This window comes from Kogia breviceps, chromosome 8 (genome assembly GCF_026419965.1).
Source record: "Kogia breviceps isolate mKogBre1 chromosome 8, mKogBre1 haplotype 1, whole genome shotgun sequence".
Lineage (NCBI taxonomy): Eukaryota > Metazoa > Chordata > Mammalia > Artiodactyla > Physeteridae > Kogia > Kogia breviceps.
This window is the reverse complement of record NC_081317.1, coordinates 83,262,805-83,286,580: the sequence shown is the minus strand read 5'-3', so window position 1 is coordinate 83,286,580 and position 23,776 is coordinate 83,262,805. Positions and strand designations below refer to the sequence as shown.

At 37.3% G+C, this 23,776-nt stretch overlaps 1 protein-coding gene across 4 annotated transcripts in view; it reads right to left on the bottom strand.

The window, feature by feature from the left end:
- CEP78 (centrosomal protein 78) overlaps positions 1–23,776 on the bottom strand; it is a 39,947-nt gene that overhangs the window by 3,939 nt on the left and 12,232 nt on the right. The window contains exons 8-17 of one of the 4 annotated variants that reach the window (XM_067040167.1): positions 23,395–23,506; positions 21,109–21,126; positions 19,516–19,651; positions 18,286–18,331; positions 16,551–16,679; positions 6,789–6,866; positions 5,382–5,548; positions 4,356–4,527; positions 3,986–4,033; positions 3,175–3,436 (exon numbers count right to left, since the gene is read on the bottom strand). In XM_067040167.1, the coding sequence (XP_066896268.1) occupies positions 3,175–3,436; positions 3,986–4,033; positions 4,356–4,527; positions 5,382–5,548; positions 6,789–6,866; positions 16,551–16,679; positions 18,286–18,331; positions 19,516–19,651; positions 21,109–21,126; positions 23,395–23,506 (1,168 nt within the window). Of the gene's footprint in view, positions 1–1,734; positions 3,437–3,985; positions 4,034–4,355; positions 4,528–5,381; positions 5,549–6,788; positions 6,867–16,550; positions 16,680–18,285; positions 18,332–19,515; positions 19,652–21,108; positions 21,127–23,394; positions 23,507–23,776 lie in introns of those variants that run through there. The other 3 variants (XM_059071210.2, XM_067040165.1, XM_059071203.2) reach the window with 3 other exon arrangements.

Genomic DNA, 23,776 nt, shown 5'->3' with positions numbered 1-23,776 from the left:
TATTTCAGACCCCTTTCTTCTTGCTATTACCTGGTCTAGAAGTTACCAAATTGCTGTTTGGTGGAAACAGTTGTTAGACACTTCTATTAAAAAAGTACTCTACAATCAAATATATTTGAGGATGACTGTATACCATATGCCTGCTGTGATTATCCAGAATGAACATTAGCCTACAGCAGCCCTGAGAAGCCGTACAGTAAAGAAACCTGATTAACTTTACTTAAGCCAGGTTCTCCCTTCTGCCGGCCTATAAACCTTTCAGTAGGGACAGGAGAGGAGGTGGTAGCGTGAAAGTCCCACTTGAAAATAAAAAACACTGTTCCTCAGAAGAGTGGGGCATAATTATCTCCAGGCTTCTTCAAATTCCTCATCCATACTGACGTCAGTGGTCTAAAATGCCACCTGAACTTGTCCTTTCCATTCTTAGCTATTTTCTGAGGAACCCAGCTCCACGCACATGGATGGTTAAGACCCGCTCTCATCCTCCTCGCTGCCTCCTTTAGGGGCACTTGTCACTGCCTGGTGACACTGCACTGATCCTCCAGAGCCTGTGCCTGTGGCTCCGTAACATACCCCTTGCACACTCACGGCTCTGGACTTCTGCTGTCCTCTCTGCCTTGAGTGTCCTTGCCCTTCACCGGCTGACTCACCAGTTTTTCACGAGTCCTTTAAGACTTAGCTTGGGGACTGCCTCTTTTAATGACTTTTCTTTGCCTCACAGCTCCCCCTCTTCTTCCACAAACACTGACTAAACGCCCTGAATATGCCCGTCATAGCATGTCACATACAGGATGAGACATCTGCTGTGCGTCTTCCCCTCTCACTCCACTGCTAAAGGGCCAACACCACATCTTGGTCATTGTTTCACTCCTCTAACACTCAATCCATGACTAATGAACTAACTAGTACTGTAGTAGCCCTCTTAGTAACAGTCAGGCAGGACCTTCTAGAAGAAATCTGACACTCCAGCTTTTCTCTGATCTCACCTTTCAGTCTGACTGAACTAAAGACTTATCTGTGCATGTTTACCAGAGAGACATAATTTAATCCAGAGATGTGTCATCACATACTCTTACATACTCTGCCGTTTAGAAATTCTGCTCAGATGGGGGAAGGAGACAGGTGTGCTTTCTGACAGCCCCACTCTTTTGCACTTCTAGTGCTCACTGCTCACTGGCTTCTCTCTCGGTGCCGTCCTTAAACCCTTCTTCTCTTAACAAGGAAACAGGATAACAAAGTAATTAAGAGCCTGGGTTCTGCCTATCTGTGAAACAGAAACATAACTAGGGACAGAGAATAGACTGGTGGTTGCCAAGGGGGAGGGGGTGGGAGAGGGTTGGATTGGGAGTTTGGGATTAGCACATGCAAACTGGTGTATATACAGGATGGATAAACAAAAAGGTCCTACATGGGACTTCCCTGTGGCACAGTGGTTAAGAATACACCTGCCAATATAGGGGACACGGGTTTGAGCCCTGGTCTGGGAATATCCCACATGCCACAAAGCAACTAAGTCTGTGCGCCACAACTACAGAGCCTGCGCTCTAGAGCCCACGAGTCACTACTGAAGCCCGTGTGCCACAACTACTGAAGTCTATGCACCGAGAGCCCGTGCTCCACAACAGTAGAAACCACGGCAATGAGAAGCCCGTGCATTGCAATGAAGGGTAGCCCCCGCTCACCGCAACTAGAGAAAGCCTGCACGCAGCAACGAAGACCCAACGCAGCCAAAAATAAAAAATAAATAAATACATTTATTTTTTTAAAAGTGGATGTATTTTAAAAAAACCAAAAACGTCCTACTGTATAGCACAGGGAACTATATTCAATATCCTGTGATAAACCATAATGGAAAAGAGTATGAAAAAGAATGTATATAAATGTATAACTGAGTCACTTTCCTGTACAGCAGTAATTAACATAACACAGTAATTCAACTATACATCAATAAAAAATAAAATTTCAAAAAACTGCCATAAAAATAATCACATAAGGGGGACTTCCCTGGTGGTCCAGTGGTTAAGACTTCACCTTCCAGTGCAGGGGGTAAGGGTTCGTTCCCTGGTCAGGGAGCTAAGATCCCACATGCCTTGCGGCCAAAAAACCAAAACATAAAACAGAAGCAATACTGTAATAAATTCAATAAAGACTTTAAAAATGGTTGACATAAAAAAATATATATCTTTTTTAAAAAAATCACATAAATCAGAAACAAATGAAGCATAATAAAGCCCATACATTCAAAAAAAAAAGAGCATGGGTTCTGGTCACATCCCAGCTTCCCACTTACTTACAGCTGTGTAATTCTGGGCAACTCATATAATGCCTCCGCAGACTCCTCATCTATAAAATGGGGATGGTAACAGTTCCCAACCTCATAGCGTTGCTGTAATCCATAAACACGGTTAAGTGCCTTGGTAAATGTTTGATGCTCTCTGGTTATTGTGAATTAAAATATGTCAATGGCTTCTGGCCATGTGATTTATAATAGCTTGACATTTAACCAAATGGTAAAACTATTCCATTTATTATTCCCATCTCTTTTTACCCCTTACCCTGCTTTGCTGTTTATGTTTTCTCCCACCAGAGTGTTAGTTCCAGGAGAGTAAAGGCTTTTTTTTGTTCACTGCTGAAAGCAATAGCACCCAGAAAAGTACTGTACATATGAAGCCCTCAGTAAACACTAGTTGAAGAATGGTGCAAACTGTCACAAGGAAAAATACACCAAAACTTTCATTATAATAAAAACGTATAGATAAATCTTTCTCTAATGGCTTCCAGTCAAGTATTTTAAAACACCATATGCTATACTAAAAACACAAGTAATTTATTAAAATTTGAAGGCAAAAACATAATTTTAAAAGATTTAGACTTATGTTAGGCGTGATAGAGTATGGATGCTTTCTTGAAATTCAAAATCAGATCCAAGAGTATCACTTTCAGAATGTTCTAGTAGACTGAGTTTACTTTTAGTTGTCTTTGATGAAACAGTCACTATTCTACTCTCTTTCTTAACAGAAATGTGTTTTTTCGAAGACTCACTTCTAATTGGTTCATTAAGCAAAGAATTATTTTGCCCAATTCCTTTGCTTTTCTGCTTTACAGGTGAGTCAGAGCAGGAATACAGGTCCTTCCCAGGTTGTTTCTTAGCAGAGTATTTTTTGGTATATTCACCTGCTTTGCTCATTTTCTCTGAAGAAGACCTGCTATTTCTAGATAATTCCTCTTCTTTTCTTTGACTTCCAGTCCCAGAAATGACGTCCGCTGAAGGAGAACATGTTCTAGCAATGAAATCTTCCAAAGACTCCTGCCGCTGCTCTGTGACTGGGACCCCCAGGTTGTCTTTGGAAGTTTCTAAGGCCTCCTGACTAGAGACTGGGACACGGAAGGAGTTGAGAGGCAAAGGAATCCCAGCATCACCTGTAATTTTCTGAAACTAGGGGGGAAAACAAAAGACAAGACAAAAATTCAGTGATGAACAAAGCCAACCATTAAAAAGTAGAGTTCAAAACTTCAATGTTACTCTACGATATTATTATTAAGACAGTCAATTGATTATTCAGAAGATTTCAGAGACAGTTTCTTTCTAATTATATCTTGCCAAGTGATTCTCAGCTTAACCTAGCTATATGCAAGGCTATGTCCGCTACATTTTCAGACTTTGGTGATTGGGGTAGTTATTACCCATTTCCTTTCCCTCACTAAAAATAAAACCCTACTCTGTAAGAAAATTAATTTCTTTTCTATCCTCCAGGCACATGTAAACAGTATATAGATTGTGACCAGAGTGTGTTCTCAAGCTGTCAGTTCCCAAGACCAGTCTGAGATTGGCTGAGGTGGGCGAAGGGGGCTCCAAGTGAGGCTGGAGGAAGAGCTGACAGGTTTCCCCTCCCATTCCCATGACCAGGTGAGTCACTATAATATGTTACCTATTAGCTATGTCTGGATTACTTATTTTAAAAGTTATCTATATCAGTATGTGTACCTTCATTAGTGTTCCTTCATTGTAAGCTGACTGCATACAAATAGAAACCTAGATAAAATATGAATAGAATAGACATTTACACAATTTAAAATTTGGAATATTTTCTCTAATGTTTTCTTTCCTCATTAAGGATAGTTTGCTTTAACTCATAAATTTTCTAAAGAACTTCCAGTTTTCTTATTTACAACAATACAGTATCATGAAATGGGCACACACTTACTAATCTCAGATTTGGAAAGGAGTCCAGAGTCTTCTAGCTCCCGAGCATGTGAACTATTAGAGACTGATCATTATTGTTTTCTCTATGACTTGGTCATCTCCTTTTTGCTGATCACTCTTAGAATCATTAACTGTTGTTCTGTCCACTTACTTGGATATTTTGCATTTGTCCTAGGGCACTCTGCTTTGATTCTGATTTTTCTTCTTCAAGTGCCTTCTTTTCTTCTTTAGGTGAACTACTAACAGTAGAATTCATCTGGGGACGACCCAGTAAATGAAAATCTGACTGATCTATACCAGCCATTGTGGCCAGCTGCCCAAGCCTGGACCAGAGGAGGAAAGGAGAAAAGACAAAGGTTATTATAATCACATAAGAGCAGTTTAGATTTCCCCAGACCTACAATCATGAAATGCTTCTAAAATCTTAAAAGCTAACATCCTACCCCTGACTACAAGCCTCTCTCTCCCCCCAATTCTCAGCCCTTTCCAGATTCATCCTCTAGGACACATCCCATCTCCTTACCTATTACCGCTCCATTTTAAACACTGTCTCACTAGCAGCTTCAACATCTACCACGCTCCTCATCCACTGCCTCTCACACCTCCATTCCCACACTTCTTTACCACCTTTCCTCTGGTTTCCAAGAATGTGTTTGTTCCTTCCTTCCCAACACCAATTCATTCACTGACAAAACACCACTCCATCAACTATCAATCTCCACTTCCCTCTTTCAGCAAAATTGCTCCCATTTGAGAACCTCTGACTTATATCTTCCCTGCAGATTAATAGTACTTTTTATGTCTAAGACAAAAATAACTTTAATTTAAACTTATCAAACAAGCAAATAAGTGAAAGATAGGAAAATTCTTACGCATTCCAAAATATTTTCAATGAAAATTGCCTTCAATTTAGTCTTTACAAAAAACTATACCTACTAATTACTCTGTCTACAGGTTACTCTTCTATAATGGGTTCCCCACTCTACCAAAGCAGGCTCCCCTATTTGCAGTTTTTAAAAAATTTAATTTCTCATTTTAAAAAGTCAACTATATTACCTATAATTACACTAAATTTGGCTAAATATGCCCATGGAAGTGATGAAAACTGCTCCAGTTCTTCAGCAAACTACCATTATAGTCGCAAAGAGAAGAACGCCATGAAGAGAAATGAACTAACCCAGCATCTTTAAGGAGATCCAAGAAAGCATGGAACTTCTGAAAAGAATTCTCAATGCTGCCCAAAACACCTTCATCATCCAGGATCATGCTTGTCAATGAGTGTGCATGAAGGGCTTCAGACAAAGAGAAATTTATATTTCTTAACTGGGCGTTTTCATGTTCCAGCTATAAAAGAAAACTGAAAATGTCTGACATGATTTTTGCTCATTGTCATCAAAAGTAGCCTTGTCTAGTTTCAAGGAACAAAACTAAAACACTCAAAATGTGATTAATCTGTAATTAACCTAACTCTCCACCAGTAAAGACAGAAACAGCATCACATAATAACCAAAACCCACAGGCACCCAACAAAGTTTCCTATATAACACTTAGGTGGTATATAAATAAATCAAAGTTATCATTTTATTAATGATCTTTCACAAAAGATCACATTTCTAACTCGTTCAATTCATAATGGAGCCTCATTCCACATTAGAAAATTACCTGCTTTAAGTTTCCCTTAAATTAGAAAATGAAATATAGAATCTGATTTGGACAAAACATATTACAACTCTGCTGAATGTTAAGAATTAACTTTAGTGAGCAAAATATCTAATGCTTACGTTTAAAAGTCCTAAATCATACCCAACCCAATTTATTAGATGTACGATCACCAATATTTTCTTTGGCTTCTTGAAAATATTCACCCCCATGCACTTTTCCCCTTCCACTCATCATCCATGCACTTTAAATCCCCTGTAAGCTCAACTCTAGTATTTCTCAGAAAGGGCGTTAATGTTCATGATGCCCCTTTTGCCTTACATGAGCAGGTGCTCACCATTTATTGAATGAGTGTCCGCCAATCCAATGGATGCACTTTGAAAAATTCCTTCCTACACTCCCCCTGTGATAAATTATATTTATATAGAACTTTTAAGATTATGCCCTGCTTTCATGTACATTACCTAATGTAATTATCATAGTATATCTTTTTATCTTTCATTGCATTCTTAGGAGTTTTCCAATATCTTAAATTTATTTAAATGAGTCCCTTTCCTAATTCATTGCCAGGAGAGTCTCATCATGTCTTTTATGTTACTGTATATACAGTATATGCACAAAAAGTGCTTTCTTGAATCAAAGAATCATGAACAGAAAATAAGCTAATGTCATATAAAAGCACATACACACACACACACACACACACACACACAAAACCAGATTTTCACATTCTGGACTACAGATCATATGATCACTAAATACCAGTAAATGCAAAAGTCCATATGATACAACCAATTTGCAACATATTAGTTTTATATACATATTACCACATATTACAACATATTACATACAATGTGTATATGGCTTAAAATCTAATCAAAATAAAACCAAAACACTCTCAAAAGTATAAGAAAAACTTGTTTACCTCACTGACTCGTTTATCAGCCTTAAGTCTTATTACTCTTTCCTCCTTTAACTGCTTTAGGCACTCCTCCAGTTTTTCCTAAACAAACAGTAAATATTATGATAATTCATAGTATAATATCCAAAAGCCTTTCCAGCTATAGGTCTCATCAGGATTTAGGGGCAGAGCCAGAAGTGAACTCAGATTTTAGTCTGCTACTGGTAATATCATACCATGCTAGTGAAATGAATTACCAAAATGTATCAAATTAGCATAGTAAAGATTTATTTAAATTCCACTCTTTCCAACATAAATTTGTAGCAGCCCACCATAAAAGCCATATGTGTATAACATAGTAAGTCAGAAATAAAAAGTTAAGACCAAGAAAGAAAAATTCTATTTTTATTTGTGGGTCTCTTTATAGTAGGAAGTCCTATTAATGAACATGTTTAACATAACTGAATTGCATAATTGCAGATTCAAAAGCATTTTTTAAAAAAGTAATCACTTTTAAAGCAATTTACAGTCAAGCACTGTTCCTGGAGATCTCTGGGCATTAAATAATCTAATAATCAAAACCCTAAGGGGGGCTTCCCTGGTGGCACAGTGGTTAAGAATCCACCTGCCACTGCAGGGGACAAGGGTTCGAGCCCTGGTCCGGGAAGATCCCACATGCCGTGGAGCAACTAAGCCTGTGTGCCACGACTACTGAGCCTACGCTCTAGAGCCCACGTGCCACAACTACTGAGCCCGTGTGACTAGAGCCCATGCTCCGCAACAAGAGAAGACACCACAGTGAGAAGCCTGTGCACTGCAACAAAGAGTAGCTCCCGCTCAACACAACTAGAGAAAGCCCACGAGCAGCCACGAAGACCCAGCACAGCCAAAAATAAATAAATAAAATAAATATATTTTTAAAAAAACAATAAAATTCTACGAGGAAAGAACGATCACTAACTCCCTGTTATTTTACAGATGAGGAAAACAGAGGCAGAGAAGTAGAGTAACAGCCAAGGTCACACCACTAAGTAGCAGAGCCACACTGGGAACTCAAGAAGCTGGGTGCCATTCCTGCTCACGGAGGTGGTATTCTTCCCATCACCAAGGTCAATAAAATAAAACAAACACTGATAAACTCTCTTATGAGTTTTAAGAACTAAGACACTTAGGTCCTTGAAGTGGGGACACTGCTTGCAATCGGCAGAATTCTATAAGAGCCCCTAAGACTCCTACTTACTGAAGTATGCAAACCTTCCACTCATCCAATCAAACCCTAAATCTAGGTGCTGGAGTGAAGGGATTTTGCAGATGTAACTAAGGTTAAAAATCAGTTGATTTTTTAAGATAGGGAGATTATTCTAGGTGGATGTGACCTAATCAGGCACCTCATAAAAAGGACCTGAACCCTTCCTAAACTGAAGTACAAAAGGGACAAGAGGGAGACTCTCCATTGCTGGCTCTGAAGAAGTCCAATGTTGCAGCAGGGAAGGCAAGCGAGAGGCCTCTAGGAGCTGAGACTGTCCCCCGAATGACAGCCAGCAAGGAAATGGGGACCTCTGCCCTGCAACTGCAGAATCTGAATTATGCCAACAAACCGAAGAAGCTTGGAGGCATTCTTTCCCAGAGCCTCTGGATGCTAACACAGCCAGACTGACATCTTGATTTCAGCTCTGTGACCCACACAAACTATGGTGAACATCCATCGTTTGGGGCTCAATGTCTTACACTTAAATTTCACATGCTTTAACACTCTCAGGAGGGAACCCACATGTTCCCATGTGTATCTGAGCAGGAAACCCAGTCACGCTGTGTCTGGACTTCTGACCTACAGAACTGTGAGCTAGTCAAATAGGTATTGTTTTCAGTCAGTAAGAGTGTAGTAAAAGAATTAATATTCTACTCAACCTCCAGGTTCGTGAACAAAATAAATGATTGCCATTGTTTTAGGCCACTGTTTCAGGGTGGTTTCTTATGCAGCGATAAACAATCAGAATACCTATACTTATGAAAACAGTAAGGTATATTTATACATGTTAACTGATTTGAACAATCACTTAAAGAATCAGGAACTCTATTACATGCCATCATTGGGAGAGGAACTCGTGTCACTTTCTGGAGAGTAGATTTTGGTACCTAACAACAATCCTACATCAGGAGTTTACCGTAAGGAAATCAAAGATGTGGACAAAGATTTATCTACCAACATGATGTCATAAGATTGTTTATAACCAAAACCTAGAAGAAAGCTAAGAGCCTCCAGATTGGGATTGGTTTAAATAAAAATAGCTCACTGTCTGAAGGAATGTGCTATGAAGCCACTAAGAAAAAAATGACAAGAGGTCTCAACCAGAGTTAATGAATGGGCTTCAGGAGTTCTACATTCAAAATATATCTGTGCGTTTTTCCTGGGAGATGGTACATAAGCTTAATCAAATTCTCTGATGTACAAGAGTATTTAGTGACATGACAAAATATTTTTGATACTTTTTTGGTGGTACGCGGGCCTCTCACTATTGTGGCCTCTCCTGGTGTGGAGCACAGGCTCCGGACGCGCAGGCTCAGCGGCCATGGCTCACGGGCCCAGCCGCTCCGCGGCATGTGGGATCTCCCCAGACCAGGGCACGAACCCATGTCCCCTGCATCGGCAGGCGGACTCTCAACCACTGCGCCACCAGGGAAGCCCTTGATACTTTTTTAAGACAAAAGAGCAGATTAGGCGTGTGTACATGCAGAGGTGGCTTTTATTTCCTTCAATAAGTTGTTCATTGTTTTCAAAAATTTGCTCAATGAACATATATTTTTATATTTAGAACATATTTTTAAAATTGACAGTCTAATAACTTCAAATTCTTTAATGTTTCATTACTAAAGCCAGCCAAGTTTTCAATGGTGAAAAAGGGAAAAAAATTGCAAAATTCCTCTGCTTTTAATATAATGGTTTAATAAATCTTCTAAAACTGATTTCAAAAAAATTCTAAACAAATAAGCAAACAAACAAAAAAAACCTCACCACAGTCAGAGGAAAGTAGACTAAAACTTCCTGACTGGTTCTAAATAGCACATCAAAGTGCAATTACATGAAATAGTTTCTCCCTCTAGTGGAGGGAATTAGAACACAGTGTTAAATTTTTGTGAAAAAGTATACCCTCCTCCTACAAAGTATTAATAATTCATGTCCCTTACATGGAAATATGGAACCAAAAAAGTTAGAAAGTAAAATTGCTTGATATTCTATTACTTAAGTAAGACTAATGATAAGGCTTTGGAATAATTTTCCTTCCTGTCATCTGCTCTCCTTCCTCTCTTCTGTACACTAGCTAGGGTGATTTTTCTGGGACAAAGCTCCCATCATATTGGATATCAAATTTTATGTTCACCTTTTCTCCATTTAACATTGAAATCAATCATTTCTCATATAATCAGGGGATTCATAACCTTGATTTTTTTTGTGTGGGCTACAAAATATTCCACTGAGTGGGTTTACTGGTTAACCATTTTACACATTTAAATTCTCTCCAACTTTTCAATATTATAAAACAAAATAACCGTTTTTATGCATGAAGGCTTTTTTCCATATTGAGAATGACGTTCTTGCAATAAATCCATAAAAATGAGTTTGAGATCAAAGCAAATGAACATTTTTAAGGCTCTGAGGTACCTATCTCCAAACTTCTTTCCAAAAGATTTCTAAGATTTTATACTGCCATCAGTGATGTATCACTTGGTATATAACCTCTACTATAACAGTTGGCTTACTTCTTCACTTAGAGTGCAAGTTATTTGAAGAAAGGAGTGTATTTTATTAAGTGTTTATCCCCAGTACCTGTGCCTAGCACAAAGTAGACGGTCAATAAATAATTGCTTAATAAGGAAAATCCCTGCCAATACAAATGTATGTGTGTGAAAGATAGACTGTATGTTTTTCCCTAACTGGATAGATGAAAACTTGTCATCTTCTTTAATGTACAATTTTTTTGCTTATAATTAGTTATTAAATTCTCTTTTAGATTATATTTTAAAAATTCAGATTCTCTGAGGCATATGGGCCTGGCCCTACCCATTAGCTATATAACCTTGGACAAGTTCTATAACTCTAGGTCTCAACTTCCTCATCTATAAAATGGAGATAAGCTCCCACATCACAGAGCTCTCGTGAGGATTACATGAGTTAAAACACGTATAAAATTAGAAGAGTGCTTGGTACATAGAATATGTTAAATTAATGCTGAATGAATGAACATGTGAACGCAAACAGTAGTGAAGGGCTTAAAATGAAATAGTCTCATCCCACTCCCACATCCAGCACTCAAGAAGCAACTGATTCTTTAAGCAGGTTTTTAGCTGTAAAATACAATATGCGTATTGAGAAGCGCACAGAAAAAAACTGTCAATGTGACAAATAAAAAGAGAATTCTTACATAACCACTATTCAAATCTGAAAGTATTGATACTTGTCAGCATCTCAAAACCCCCCCCATATCGTTTTCTCATCACAGTCTCCTTCCCTCTTCCAGGTTAAACACCATCCTCGTTTCTCGACAATCATTTCCTTTAACCTGCATGCATCCCTAACGAAAGAGTTTAGTTTTGTCAACATCTAACTTTATGTAGAGGATCATAGTATATGGAGTCTTTTCTATCTTATTTCTTTCACTCAACATTGGTTTAAAAAATTCATCCACATTGCTGCCTATAGCTCTAGTTCATTCAATTTTATTGCTTGATAGTTTTCCCACTGTACGAATACACATAATTTATTTAATTTTTGACTCGTAATGGACATTTGGGTTTTTTTCAGTTTATGCTAATGAAAATAACGCACACGAATCCTGCTGTACCGGTTATTCTGGTGCATTTATACAGGGTGGGGGTGAGGGCTGCTGGGTCACGGGGTATTTATATACCTTCAGTTGATGGAGTGCTAAATGCTTTCCAAAGTAGTTGTGTTGATTTATACTCCAGTATAAGCACGGTAGAAGATTCCCATAGTACTTCAGGTCTACAATACCTGATACTACCAGACTTTATTTATGTGTTTGTCAATCTGATTGGCATGTAGTTTCACTGGTTTTGACTCACTTTTCTCTTATTACTTAATGAAGTCATACACTTTTCCGTGTTTACTGGCTGTTTGGATTTCCTTTTTTATGAAATTTAAGTCAACTATTGTTTTTTTTAATTTTTAATTATTATTTATTTATTTTTGGCTGTGTTGGGTCTTCATTGCTGCCTGCAGACTTTCTCTAGTTGCGGCGAGCGGAGACTACTCTTCGTTGCAGTGCGTGGGCTTCTCATTGCAGTGGCTTCTATTGTTGTGGAGCACAGGCTCTAGGCGCGCTGGCTTCAGTAGGTGTGGCTCGCAGGCTCCATAGTTGTGGCGCACGGGCTTCATTGTTCTGTGGCATGTGGGATCTTCCCGGACCAGGGCTCAAACCAGTGTCCCCTGCATTGGCAGGTGGATTCTTAACCACTGCACCACCAGGGAAGTCCAACTATTATTATTTTGAATTCTTCTCCATTTCCAAGTAATACTCTTATATGACTATTTTCTCACTAAATTTGAGGCATTATCTGTTAACTTTCTAATTTACTAAGTAAGGGTTTAGTTCCTTTACACTCTTTCCTATGTCCACACTGCTCAGTAAAGTTATGTCATCATTAGTCATTCCACTGGTCATGATCTCTTTGACTTGTAGTGATATACTTAAAAACCTACATTGTTGGGCTTCCCTGGTGGCGCAGTGGTTGAGAGTCTGCCTGCCGATGCAGGGGACACGGGTTCATGCCCCGGTCCGGGAAGATCCCACATGTTGTGGAGTGGCTGGGCCCATGAGCCATGGCCGCTGAGCCTGCGCGTCCGGAACCTGTGCTCCGCAACGGGAGAGGCCACAATAGTGAGAGGCCCGCTTACTACAAAAAAAAAAAAAAAAAAAAAAAAAAAAAAAACCCTACATTGTTGATCAACTATAAACTCTCTCAATGTCACGCTTTGTAAAATGAGGACATTCATACCATCTTCCCTTTTTTCTACCTCCTGTCTACCTTCCAAACCTAGCTTTTACGTTGTCAAAGTTGAAATTTATATTCTGTTCTATGTGCAGTTAAGTCTTCCATTATTTGAGAGTCAGTATGGAGTAATGTTTAAGAGAACAGGCAGAGCGCCTAAACTCAAAGCCTCAATCCAGCTCTAAATTAGGTACAGCCTGGGCAAGTTCATTCTCTGTCTTAGCTTCCTTTTCTGAAAAGTGGGAATGATATTGGTACCAACCTCATAAGGCTATTCAGAGGATTAAATGAGTTAATATATGCAAAAACACTTAGAGCATAATATATACTAAGTACATACTAGTACACAATACATTTCAGTACATACCAAGTTAATACTAATACATACTAAGTACAGTTTAGGTTAGTTATTTGTTATCACATGCAAGTTGCCAAAGCTGCAAACCAAGATAGTATTTCCATTATTACAATTAAATTAATATTGCCCACTGCAGATGTACTGTGTCTCTGTGTATAGACTATACCTCCTTCTATACTGTTTCAGTGTCACTGCCCTTGTGTAGGGTGACCACATACCCCAAGCTGCCTTGGGCTGTTCCAGTTTATACCTGTTGTCCTGATGTTACAGCATTATAGCACCTCCTTACACTATTAAAGTGTTCTGGTTTGGACAACAAATTAGATAGGTGGTCATTACCCCTGTGTGTCACTGAAAAGGGGGACATCTATAGTGTCAAGTCTAAGTGAATTCTTTCCTTCCTCGCCAATGGTAGGTTAAAACTCAACCATAGTTTAGTCTGCCTCATGTTTATGTCAGTATAGCCTTTTCTCCTCTGGAGTTCAAGTTCCTTCTCCTCTTCCTCTCCCTCCTCCCTTCCAACAGTGCCTAATACATAGTAAGTACAATATGTCTCAAGGTGTTTCTAAGCTCTCAATCACACAATTAATAGAAGCCTCTCAAATCTAAACTAGCTGCTCTCTGCACTGAATCCCCTACTACCTTCTTTCTTGGTTTATTCCCTCATTTTGTTGGATTATTTCTATAAATAGCTTAAGGTGTAGCATAGGAGGTAAATTTTTCAAATTTCTTTATGTACAAAACATCTTATTCAGCCTCCACTTATGACTGATAGTTTGGCTAGATACAAACTCCTAGGGTGAAAATTATGTGCCTGAAAAACTTTGGAGGTATCTTTCTAATGCCTTCCAGGATCCATGGTGCTGATTACAACTATGATAAAGTCAGATTTCAACTTTTTTTTTTAGGTGACCAGTATTTTTCTCTCTGGAATGGATGTATTCTCTCAGTAGTTTATTCTATATTATTTTTTCAGTATTTTAAAATTTCACAATGAAAGGTGTCTAGGTATGAGTCTATTTTTGTTCATCTTGCAGCTATCTTCAATCTGAGCCCTGATGTTTACTTTCAGCTGTGGGGAATTTTCTTGCCCTTTGACAGCTTCCCTCCATTTTTTTTCTGGGTCTAAAGTTTCTAATAGTAACATGTTGGATCTCCTAGATGCAGCCTCTCTAACATATTTCTATCACATTTTCCATTGTGTCTTACTTTTTTATATACAGAGAAGTTTTTAAAATTCCTACTGAAATTATTTCAGCAACCATGTTTTCATTTCCAAGAGACCTCTTTTGCTTTCTGACCATTCTCTTTTATTTATTTATTTATTTTTTCCGGTATGCGGGCCTCTCACTGTTGTGGCCTCTCCCGTTGCGGAGCACAGGCTCCGGACGCACAGGCTCAGCGGCCATGGCTCACGGGCTTAGTTGCTCCGCGGCATGTGGGATCTTCCCGGACCAGGGCACGAACCCGTGTCTCCTGCATTGGCAGGCGGATTCTCAACCACTGCGCCACCAGGGAAGCCCTGACCATTCTCTTTTTAATTAACACCCTCGTCTTATTTTCTAGTTGCTAGCTCTTTTTACACCTCTCTCAGGATACTAATTAGGGGTTTTTATTAAATTATTTTGTTCCCTAAATTGTCCCTGGTCCTACTAGGATATGTTTTCACTTTTTCCCTCTCTCTCATGTTGTAAGCTTTACTCAACTATCAGGCAAATGACAGTTATTTTCTATTTAAGAATGAGCACAGAAAGCTCCCTGAAGTCAACGACTGATTGGCTTCTTATGCAGGAAGAAGCGGGGAGTAACTGTAATAGGATCCCCCCCAAACACTCTTTTCTAGAGTGTGAAAACTCACACTAGCTGCCTTAGTTCTCCCCAGTTTCACTGTTTTCAAAATGAAATCATCTCATTTCAGGAGCGTGAGGGGGGTGCTGGGAGTCCACTCCTCCAAACACAACCCTTCAATGAGCTCCCCTATTTCAGTCACACTTTTAACTAACTCCACCCTCTGTCCTACATGCACATCTGAGCATGGAGCTGCTTCTGCAGGTGGGGTCAGATTCCTCCTCAGTTAAAGGTGGTCCATGTGCATATTCTAGGTGATGGTTTTCCTCTGTTCTACCGCTTCAGTTTCACACTCTTCCACTTGTCTTCCGTCTTTCAAAACTATGTTGAAATCTCTTGATTGTTGTGGGCTTATATACTTAAACACTTTGATACCATCATTTTAGTGTATTGTCAAAACAGACAAGAGCTGAAAGGGTTCTCAGTGCATTCTGACTCTGATATTCTGTGGTCACAGTGGTTAAACTTCTTGGTGTTCCCCAGTGTCTATAATTGCTTTTAGAAATACAATCTCCTGGTCTACTCGTGACGGAAATGAATACAACACATCTAAAATGACAAGGAACGCGGGCTAGATGCTCTAGGGTCTTGTCATACTCTGCAACTTACTAATAAACCACTTATGTGCTACAAATTGTAGGTGCTCATTTATAAAACGAAAGGGGGTAACTCTAAATGAACTATAGATTACTCCTACTCTAACATTTCATAATTTTCTAAGTTCTTTTCTTAAAATTTCTCTATATCATTAATTTTAATTAAAAAAATAAAAATCTAACTTTCTCTTTTGAAAATCAAATAGTAATTTCCATAGTCCTACAACAATGGGATAATTAGTTCTGAAACCTGTCAAGTTTCATATGAAAAGAAAATCATATTAAACAATTTTTAAAAATTAAACATGGACTTTGTAGCACAAAGACAAGGTCCCCCCAAATGGTGTTCCCTTATTTACTAGAAATTTTCAGCTCTGCATAAAGCTGAAATAAAATAAATGTATTATTTTTGAGGTTCAAAAATGTGTTATGAAAATCAATTTTTCTTTTCTGTCCATACAAACAAAAGTATGAAATGACATTAGATATCAGGTTTATTAGGTAATATAATGTAGCTTCTTGATATTTTTTATTTTAGGAAAGGAGAATATCAACATTAAAACTTTTTTCAACTTTACTTTTATTTAAAATGAGGTCATATTCTCCTCTTACAAAAAGAGAGTTCAACTAGAACTGCCAATTTTCTCATCTGTAAAACAAGAGCACTGAATCAGCTGATTATATTCATTCAGAACTCAATTTCTTTTTCTTATGATCACTAAGGTTCTCCCTAAATCTAATATCCTAAGGTTCTAAGGAAAGAAAAATATATTACTTAATGACATGTTTTGATTTTTATTTCTTAGAGTTCAAATGTCCACCATTCACCTTGGTCTAAGCTTAAGGAACCATTCAAGGGGATACAATGCAGATGGGAGGGGAAAACAGAACCCTCACACAAGCTATGCAGTGTTGCAATCAGGGTTCTGTTTGAAAAATAATCTTCTCTATAGCTTTAAAGCGATAACTTTGTACCTGCAATGCTTCTTGTTTCAAATTGATTTTCTCTGGCTCTTCCTGAATACTTTCTGAGGAATCATCAACCTCTTCGATTTCTGAGGAGGAAGGACTCTCTACTGTCACAGTCACAGGAAATTCTGATTGCTTAAAGAAAGAAGACAAGATTGTGTAAAAGGTAACACAAGCCAGATACCAAATATCCAAATATTAGAGGACATTTAACAAAAGTGATCTGAGGTATCATTATTTATAAATGTCTCTCACTGCTCCTTAGTCTAAAACACTCAATGACTAAGTAAAATTACAGTAACTTATTTTTGCTATGTTACTGTACAGACCTCTGTTGTACATGGTTAGGATTAGTAATGGGAATTGCCCATATTATTTTATTAAGTTTCTTTCGCAGAAGGCAAGTGAAGAGCCAAGGTAAACATTTTTTCTCAGATCAAGTTTATACTGCAAATGAAAAATTTATTCTTCACCATCAGACAAAAACAGTCTGGAAGAAAATGTAGTTTTTCAGAGGAAAATTCATCAGTAAGGGGACTGGTAAGGAATCAGAAGAATAATCAGAAAGTCAACATATCTAAGCTGTGAATAATAAGCATTAGAATTTTTAAAAATAAATCACATACACATACACAACTAAAACTGACTCATCAAAAATTTCATCTTCTCATCACCGTTAAGCCAAACTAGTGTAATAGTAATACAATTCTCCTGTCAAGCTTCACTGCCACTGAAATGTTCAATATGACATTTCCAAACATTTAAAAACTGACCTGGTAACAACCCCATAAAAGTCTACAGATGATAAAGAAGTGTGCTGGGATTATATAACTACGCAGAAGACAAGTCACTAGGACATCATTTTGACAGCAAGCAGCAAACCCTGAAGCATAGGAAAATCCCAACAGTAGAACAAGGCGCACACCCCTCCCTCTGGGCATGCAGGGCAGGACTGACAGCCAAGGTGCTCTTCTCTCAATCTCAGCAGTGGTGCCTTTCACAGAGCAGCTATGCAGTCTCCCAAGACCACTGGGAAGGAGAATCTGATACTGAAAGTATTAGCTTGCCATGAGGCCAGAAGAGAGGGAATGTGCATGGCCTTGGTGAGAGAGCAGAGGTTTCGTATATGTTGCTTTATATTGGCTTTCAGATCAGGAATTTGTACATAGAGCCCGCAAACATTTCTTGAAAACATATGAACATTCTTGAGTACAACAGCTCCATGTGAGGGGTCAGAAATGGCAGTCAGGGCTTCCCTGGTGGCGCAGTGGTTGAGAATCCGCCTGCCGATGCAAGGGATATGTGTTCGTGCCCCGGTCTGGGAGGATCCCACATGCCGCGGAGTGGCTGGGCCCGTGAGCCATGGCCGCTGAGCCTGCGCGTCCGGAGCCTGTGCCCCGCAACGGGAGAGGCCACAGCAGTGAGAGGCCCGCGTACCACAAAAAAAAAAAAAAAAAAAAAGAAATGGCAGTCAAGTTCGTTTCAGTGGGTAACAGCTGACTTGCGGACTGGAGACCACGCTTCCTTGTTTACAGACGTAACCACAAGGCTGACAGTTGTGTGCCAAATCCACACAACTACACAGTTGCATCGCGAGAAAGACCAGACAAGCTTTACATGGATTTATTTCAGAGAGGGAAATGCTTCTTGTTAAGGCGCTCTCAGTTTAAAAAGCAAAAAGAATGACCATCCACCTTTCCCAATTCAACCCCTACATATAATAAATATGATAACTACATACCTGCAACTGACTACATATATCACGAGCTTTGATGAATGGAAAGCCCCTAAAAAGGTATCAAGAAAACAAAGTTAGATCTTGATGTAAATACAGCACCAGTTAAATCCAGTTAATACAACTATTTAGTATTATGTACAGTATCCATACAGAATTGTGTATAAAAATAAATAAGCTCAAAAGAAGGACCTGGAGGGCTCTGCAACAGAGAAAACTGAACAGAATTCAGCCGACTGGCTTGGTGATATCTCTCTCAACTGTTGAGAGGCCCCTTCAGTTCCTATGTTCAGGATGGTTGAGATTTCAGTCTCACTTCTTTAACTGGTGATATTAATCATTATCTAATTTACCACTCCATGTGACAAGGATGGACCTGAGATGAAGTGTCTCAGAAAGAAGACAGGAAACCACAGAGTTGTTAAACTCAAGTGTAAAGACTGTGGATTCAACACTATAGTTTATGCAACAGCAATTCACATTACCATTTGCCAAAAAGTAGTTGGTTGTCCAATGGGGATTATAAACATCAATTTAACATGAGCAACTGAACAGATATTTTACACAGTAACTACTTCAAGTACTATTTTAAATCAATTCTCTTTATTTTCTTAAGCAATTGTTAACCTCCAATTTCGTGAATACTACCAAGTAAGTCATTTGAAAATAATCTAGAGCCATCTATTTCACTTAGCAAGCCTAAAGCTATAGTTCAACAATTTTATTTACAGTTCTATGACAAAAATTACTATGAACAGCTATCCCCTGGATAAGTAATCAGCTAAAGCTAGTTTGACTCACTAAAGCTGATTTACTGAGTTAAGCCAGTTGGTTTGGTCTACTCCATATTTCTCATCCATTCTGCATTAAACTATTATTTCCCATGCCTAAAATGTCTTTTTTCCCATTCATACATATCCAAATTCCTACTTCTGTGCTGTAGGGCTTGGCTCAACTACACCTGCCTTTAGTGAAACTCTTCTCACCTGCACAACTGGAGATAATTTTAGTCTCCTCATGACACCCACGGGTTACCTCTGTTGTGACACTTGAGAAACAAGTTGAAACTCCCAATTATTTTTTGTTTTTCTTCCTTAGAGGGCTCATTACGCCAAAGCCATGTGTGAGTCATTTTTTTTTGCTCTATAGAAAGCACCAGAGACCGCCCACATAATAGAAGTTCCAAAATAAAGAATTCTGAATGACTGAAAAAGACAGGGAATGCAAGCATGTTACCTGTTCCTTTTTGCACGTTCTGCAGTACGCCACGGCAGGAAACCAGACACACCAGGTGGTAGAGGTTCAGGAGCATAACATTCTTTACCAGCAGAGTGTTTCCTTCCATTACTTACAGGTTTCTTTGAGGCCAAGCCTATGTTTGACAAAGCATAAGAAGGAATCAAGACGCACCAAAGGTCTACAGAGCAACTGTCACACGTGCACACTTTGAAAGGAATCAAACAGGCACTTGACAATGATGCCAAGGCCATTAAAAAGAGGATCGCTTTGTAAAAAGGTTTTACATAAGCCAGCATTTTAAAAAAATATAAGTTCTCTACAGTAACAAGTTACTTTAACTAAAACAAAAGTACTGAGATGTGCAGAAATGAAAAATTAAATTTTTTTTAAATCCCAAAGAATGATACATTTTATGTATCATGCAGAAACACTCAAGTTTATTGGCTCTTAGAACACCTTTGGCATTTCTGAATCTCCAGGATAGAGAAACACAGATACACACCCATGACTTCTGCCAAACAGAATCTTTAGAATTAGACCAAAATTTCAATTTAAGATGAATTTTTTCTATGTAAAAACAATAAAAGTTATAAGACTGCAAGTTGCTGGGTGGTAGGTGAGTCAATGTTACCCTCCTATAAGCCTGTCAACATTCACTGCTCATTTGATTTCATATAGAAAACACACAAAAAACAAATGAAACCCACTGGGTAAAAGAGTGAAATGTGGAGACATCCTATATTTCAGTAGTAAAGAGTCAAGTATCTTTATATGAAATATTTGGTAGCAAAAACTAGACCTACGTGTTAATATTGTATTTAGAACAAGCCATATATTAAAATTCACATTTAAATATTTAATTTGAATTTACTGAAAACAAACATCATAGGGTAAAATGGTTATATTTATCCTTCAAATCTACTATATTTTATGTTATTTAATTTATTTATTTTAATAGATCTCTATTGGAGTATAATTGCTTCATAATACCATGTTAGTCTCTGTTACACAACAAAGCGAATCAGCCATATGCATACACATGTCCCCATATCCCCTCCCTCTTGAGCCTCCCTCCCACCCTCCCTATCCCATCGCTCTAGGTCATCACAAAGCACCGAGCTGATCTCCCTGTGCTATGCTGCTGCTTTCTACTATATTTTAGCAGCATTAGGATGGAGTGTAAAATAGTGCATGTGGTAATACAGGACAAATATTTCATAGAGTGTAGCTTATTGATAATCACCACATGATCCTGTGTGACTTATATGCCTCTTAAAAATATATAGGAGCTCAGTTCATTTTGTGTTATTCTACTTTGTTTAACTTAATTACCCTACAAAAAATGTTTATATGCATGTGGTTTGTATGTATATACCCTTCCTTTACTTTCAGAAACTAATGAAAATATATTTGTAATATAATTTTTTTTAATTACACTTTTGTTAGGAGATTAAAAAAATTTCTAATAAAAGTTCCCATCTTTTTTTAGGCATACATAATTACAATATAAATGTGACACAATTCACACCATTATTTCAGCCCTATACTCACCTGGATCTAACTATATACCCAGTCATTGATTTGGCTTACCTCTATGTCTCCAAATAACTGAGGCAAATACAAAAAAAAGCCCAAGAAATAAAATTACTCTTAAAATAGCTCAATGAGCTGTATACTTCAGTTACATTTCCACTTTGTTTAATCATGCTAAATAAAAAGAAATTTTTAATTGTTTTATTTTAATTCCATGATGCCCTATTATATACCACCAGGTACTAATATTATAGAATTCCTAATATGTTTTATATATACATGTTTTATTTATATATATTTCTATTTCTAATATTATAGCAAAAGTCAACTTAGCTGTTTTAAGAATGCTTTACATATGATATAAATTTTAATAATAATATGTAATTAGTGCAATATCACAAATCTTCTTTGCATGTACTATTTGATTATTAAAATACCACTGTCTTGAAATAACTGGCAGACAAATCATAAGCTTTATTTTTTATTTAATAAACACTCTTAACAACTTCTATTTAATACACTATTGTGCAAGCAAGTTGATAAATGGAGAATCAAAAACATACATCTTTAAGTAGAAAAAAAAAAAGAGCTGTATTTATGAAGATGTTTACAATAGTTTATTTTAGGTTATTTCCAATTTTTCACCAATTTAAAAAATTGACCAACTCAATGAAAACTTGTGAATACAATGTTAAAAAGTATAACTATGGGGGCTTCCCTGGTGGCGCAGTGGTTGAGAGTCCGCCTGCTGATGCAGGGGATGAGAGTTTGTGCCCCGGTCCAGGAAGATCCCACATGCCGCGGAGCGGCTGGGCCCATGAGCCATGGCCACTGAGCCTGCGCGTCCGGAGCCTGTGCTCCGCAACGGGAGAGGCCACAACAGTGAGAGGCCCAAGTGACGCAAAAGAAAAAAAAAAAAAAGTATAACTATGAATCATAAAATTTAAATTTAATATGAAAAGATAAGAATGGCAAATTATATTTAAGCCATGTGGAATTATGTTTACAGACAACAGGAAGAGAAAATAAAAATGTAAATATTGCTTGATAGGATAATGAGATTAGAGGTGGTCTTTTAAATTTTTTATTCTTATGCTAATACAATACCTTTATGAAACCTAAAAATCTTCAAACAACACATTTCTTAAAAATTGTGGTAAAATACACAAAACAGAAAATTTATCATTTTAACCATTTTAAAGTAGACAGTTCAGTGATATTAAGTCAACAAATTTTTAAAACTTTCAGATGGCACCTAAAAAAAAGATGTGTGGTTGTCCATTGGTGATTTTAATGTATCTGGTATATAACTAAAGTCACCACAAAACTTTTTCTGGGAAATTGACAGATCATAAACAAAAAAATTTATTTTGCTTTATATTAAACCTTATTGTTTTACTGTTTCAAAATTCAAATTTACTCACAAGAAAGAGTCAGTTTCATATTAGATTTGGTTTAACAAATGTTGCTCCTGCTATTCATTCTTAACAACAACAAAAAAGACGATTTGTGACTAAAGATAATATGCTCCAGAAAATAAAAAGGTAAGGTCTCTTAGAAACAACACAAACGTTATCAGTAGAAGTGAATTATACCACATTTATATATTCAGGAGAATGTGAAACTTATACCATTGATTGTTAAAGGGTTTTAAAAGCTTTTTATTACATTTAGTAACAAAATTATAGGCTTAGTTGTAAAATCTATCATTTTAGATTTTATGGGTTAACTATCTATGGGTTAACTATCATTTGGAAAATTAAATACACATTACAGTAAACATTTAGAAAATGTTTTTCTAAAATGTTCCATCTAGGTCAATAAACTTGTCTGTAGAAGTCTTTTATAAGCATAATACATATTTCAAGTTTTTGTTATCATTGAGAGAAACAAGATACTACCTGAATCAAAAATTTAGGTAAGAATTTCTAAGAAAGAAGAAGGGAACAATGGGAAGGTTGGAACTGGGAAGAAATTTTGTTTCTTATAGCACAAAAGGTAATTCTTCATTAAAAAAAAAAATCATCCCTCAAAAGCACCACTACTAAAATTATCATCAAAGTGCACCCCAAATTTCAATTGCGAAGTATTAGAAGTAATCATCAACCAGGAAATATTTTCAAAATAATGAACTTTTTATGAAATCCAAACAATAATGTTGGTTAATATTAACATCTCTTTAAATTCATTTATTATATCTACATTCTATAAATTCTCTTAAGTATCAAAATAATTATAGTCTTCCTAATATGCATGTAATTAATATTGGCTGTTTTAATTTTAGCACACTGGAAAACATAAGGGGTGTAAGTTCTAGTAGCATTAAAAACAAGAAAAAGTTACCAATTCTAATAGTAGCTTTTCCTTTTCGACCACTTCCCAAAATTATAGTTCTCTTTTTCTGTCTAGCAGCTTTGGATGGCTCCTTCACAGATGGAGAAGTTATCCACTGGTACTGAGAAAGAAATAATAAATATGCCATTTAAGTTCCAGGTAATTTATGAGGGTTTGATCTTAACTAGAAATTAAGACATTTTAAGTTAATAAAAGGTTTTCAATCTGCATTTCTCAGAACCTAAACTAAAGAATAACACAACATTTTCAAAGACAGAAAAGCCATTTGATTTGAATAAAAACTTAGTTTTAAGATGGCAGAAGTACCTTGATAATTTTCTTTTAAGGAAGAAAGAAAAACAAACCATTAAAGAGAAACTATTCCGAGAGA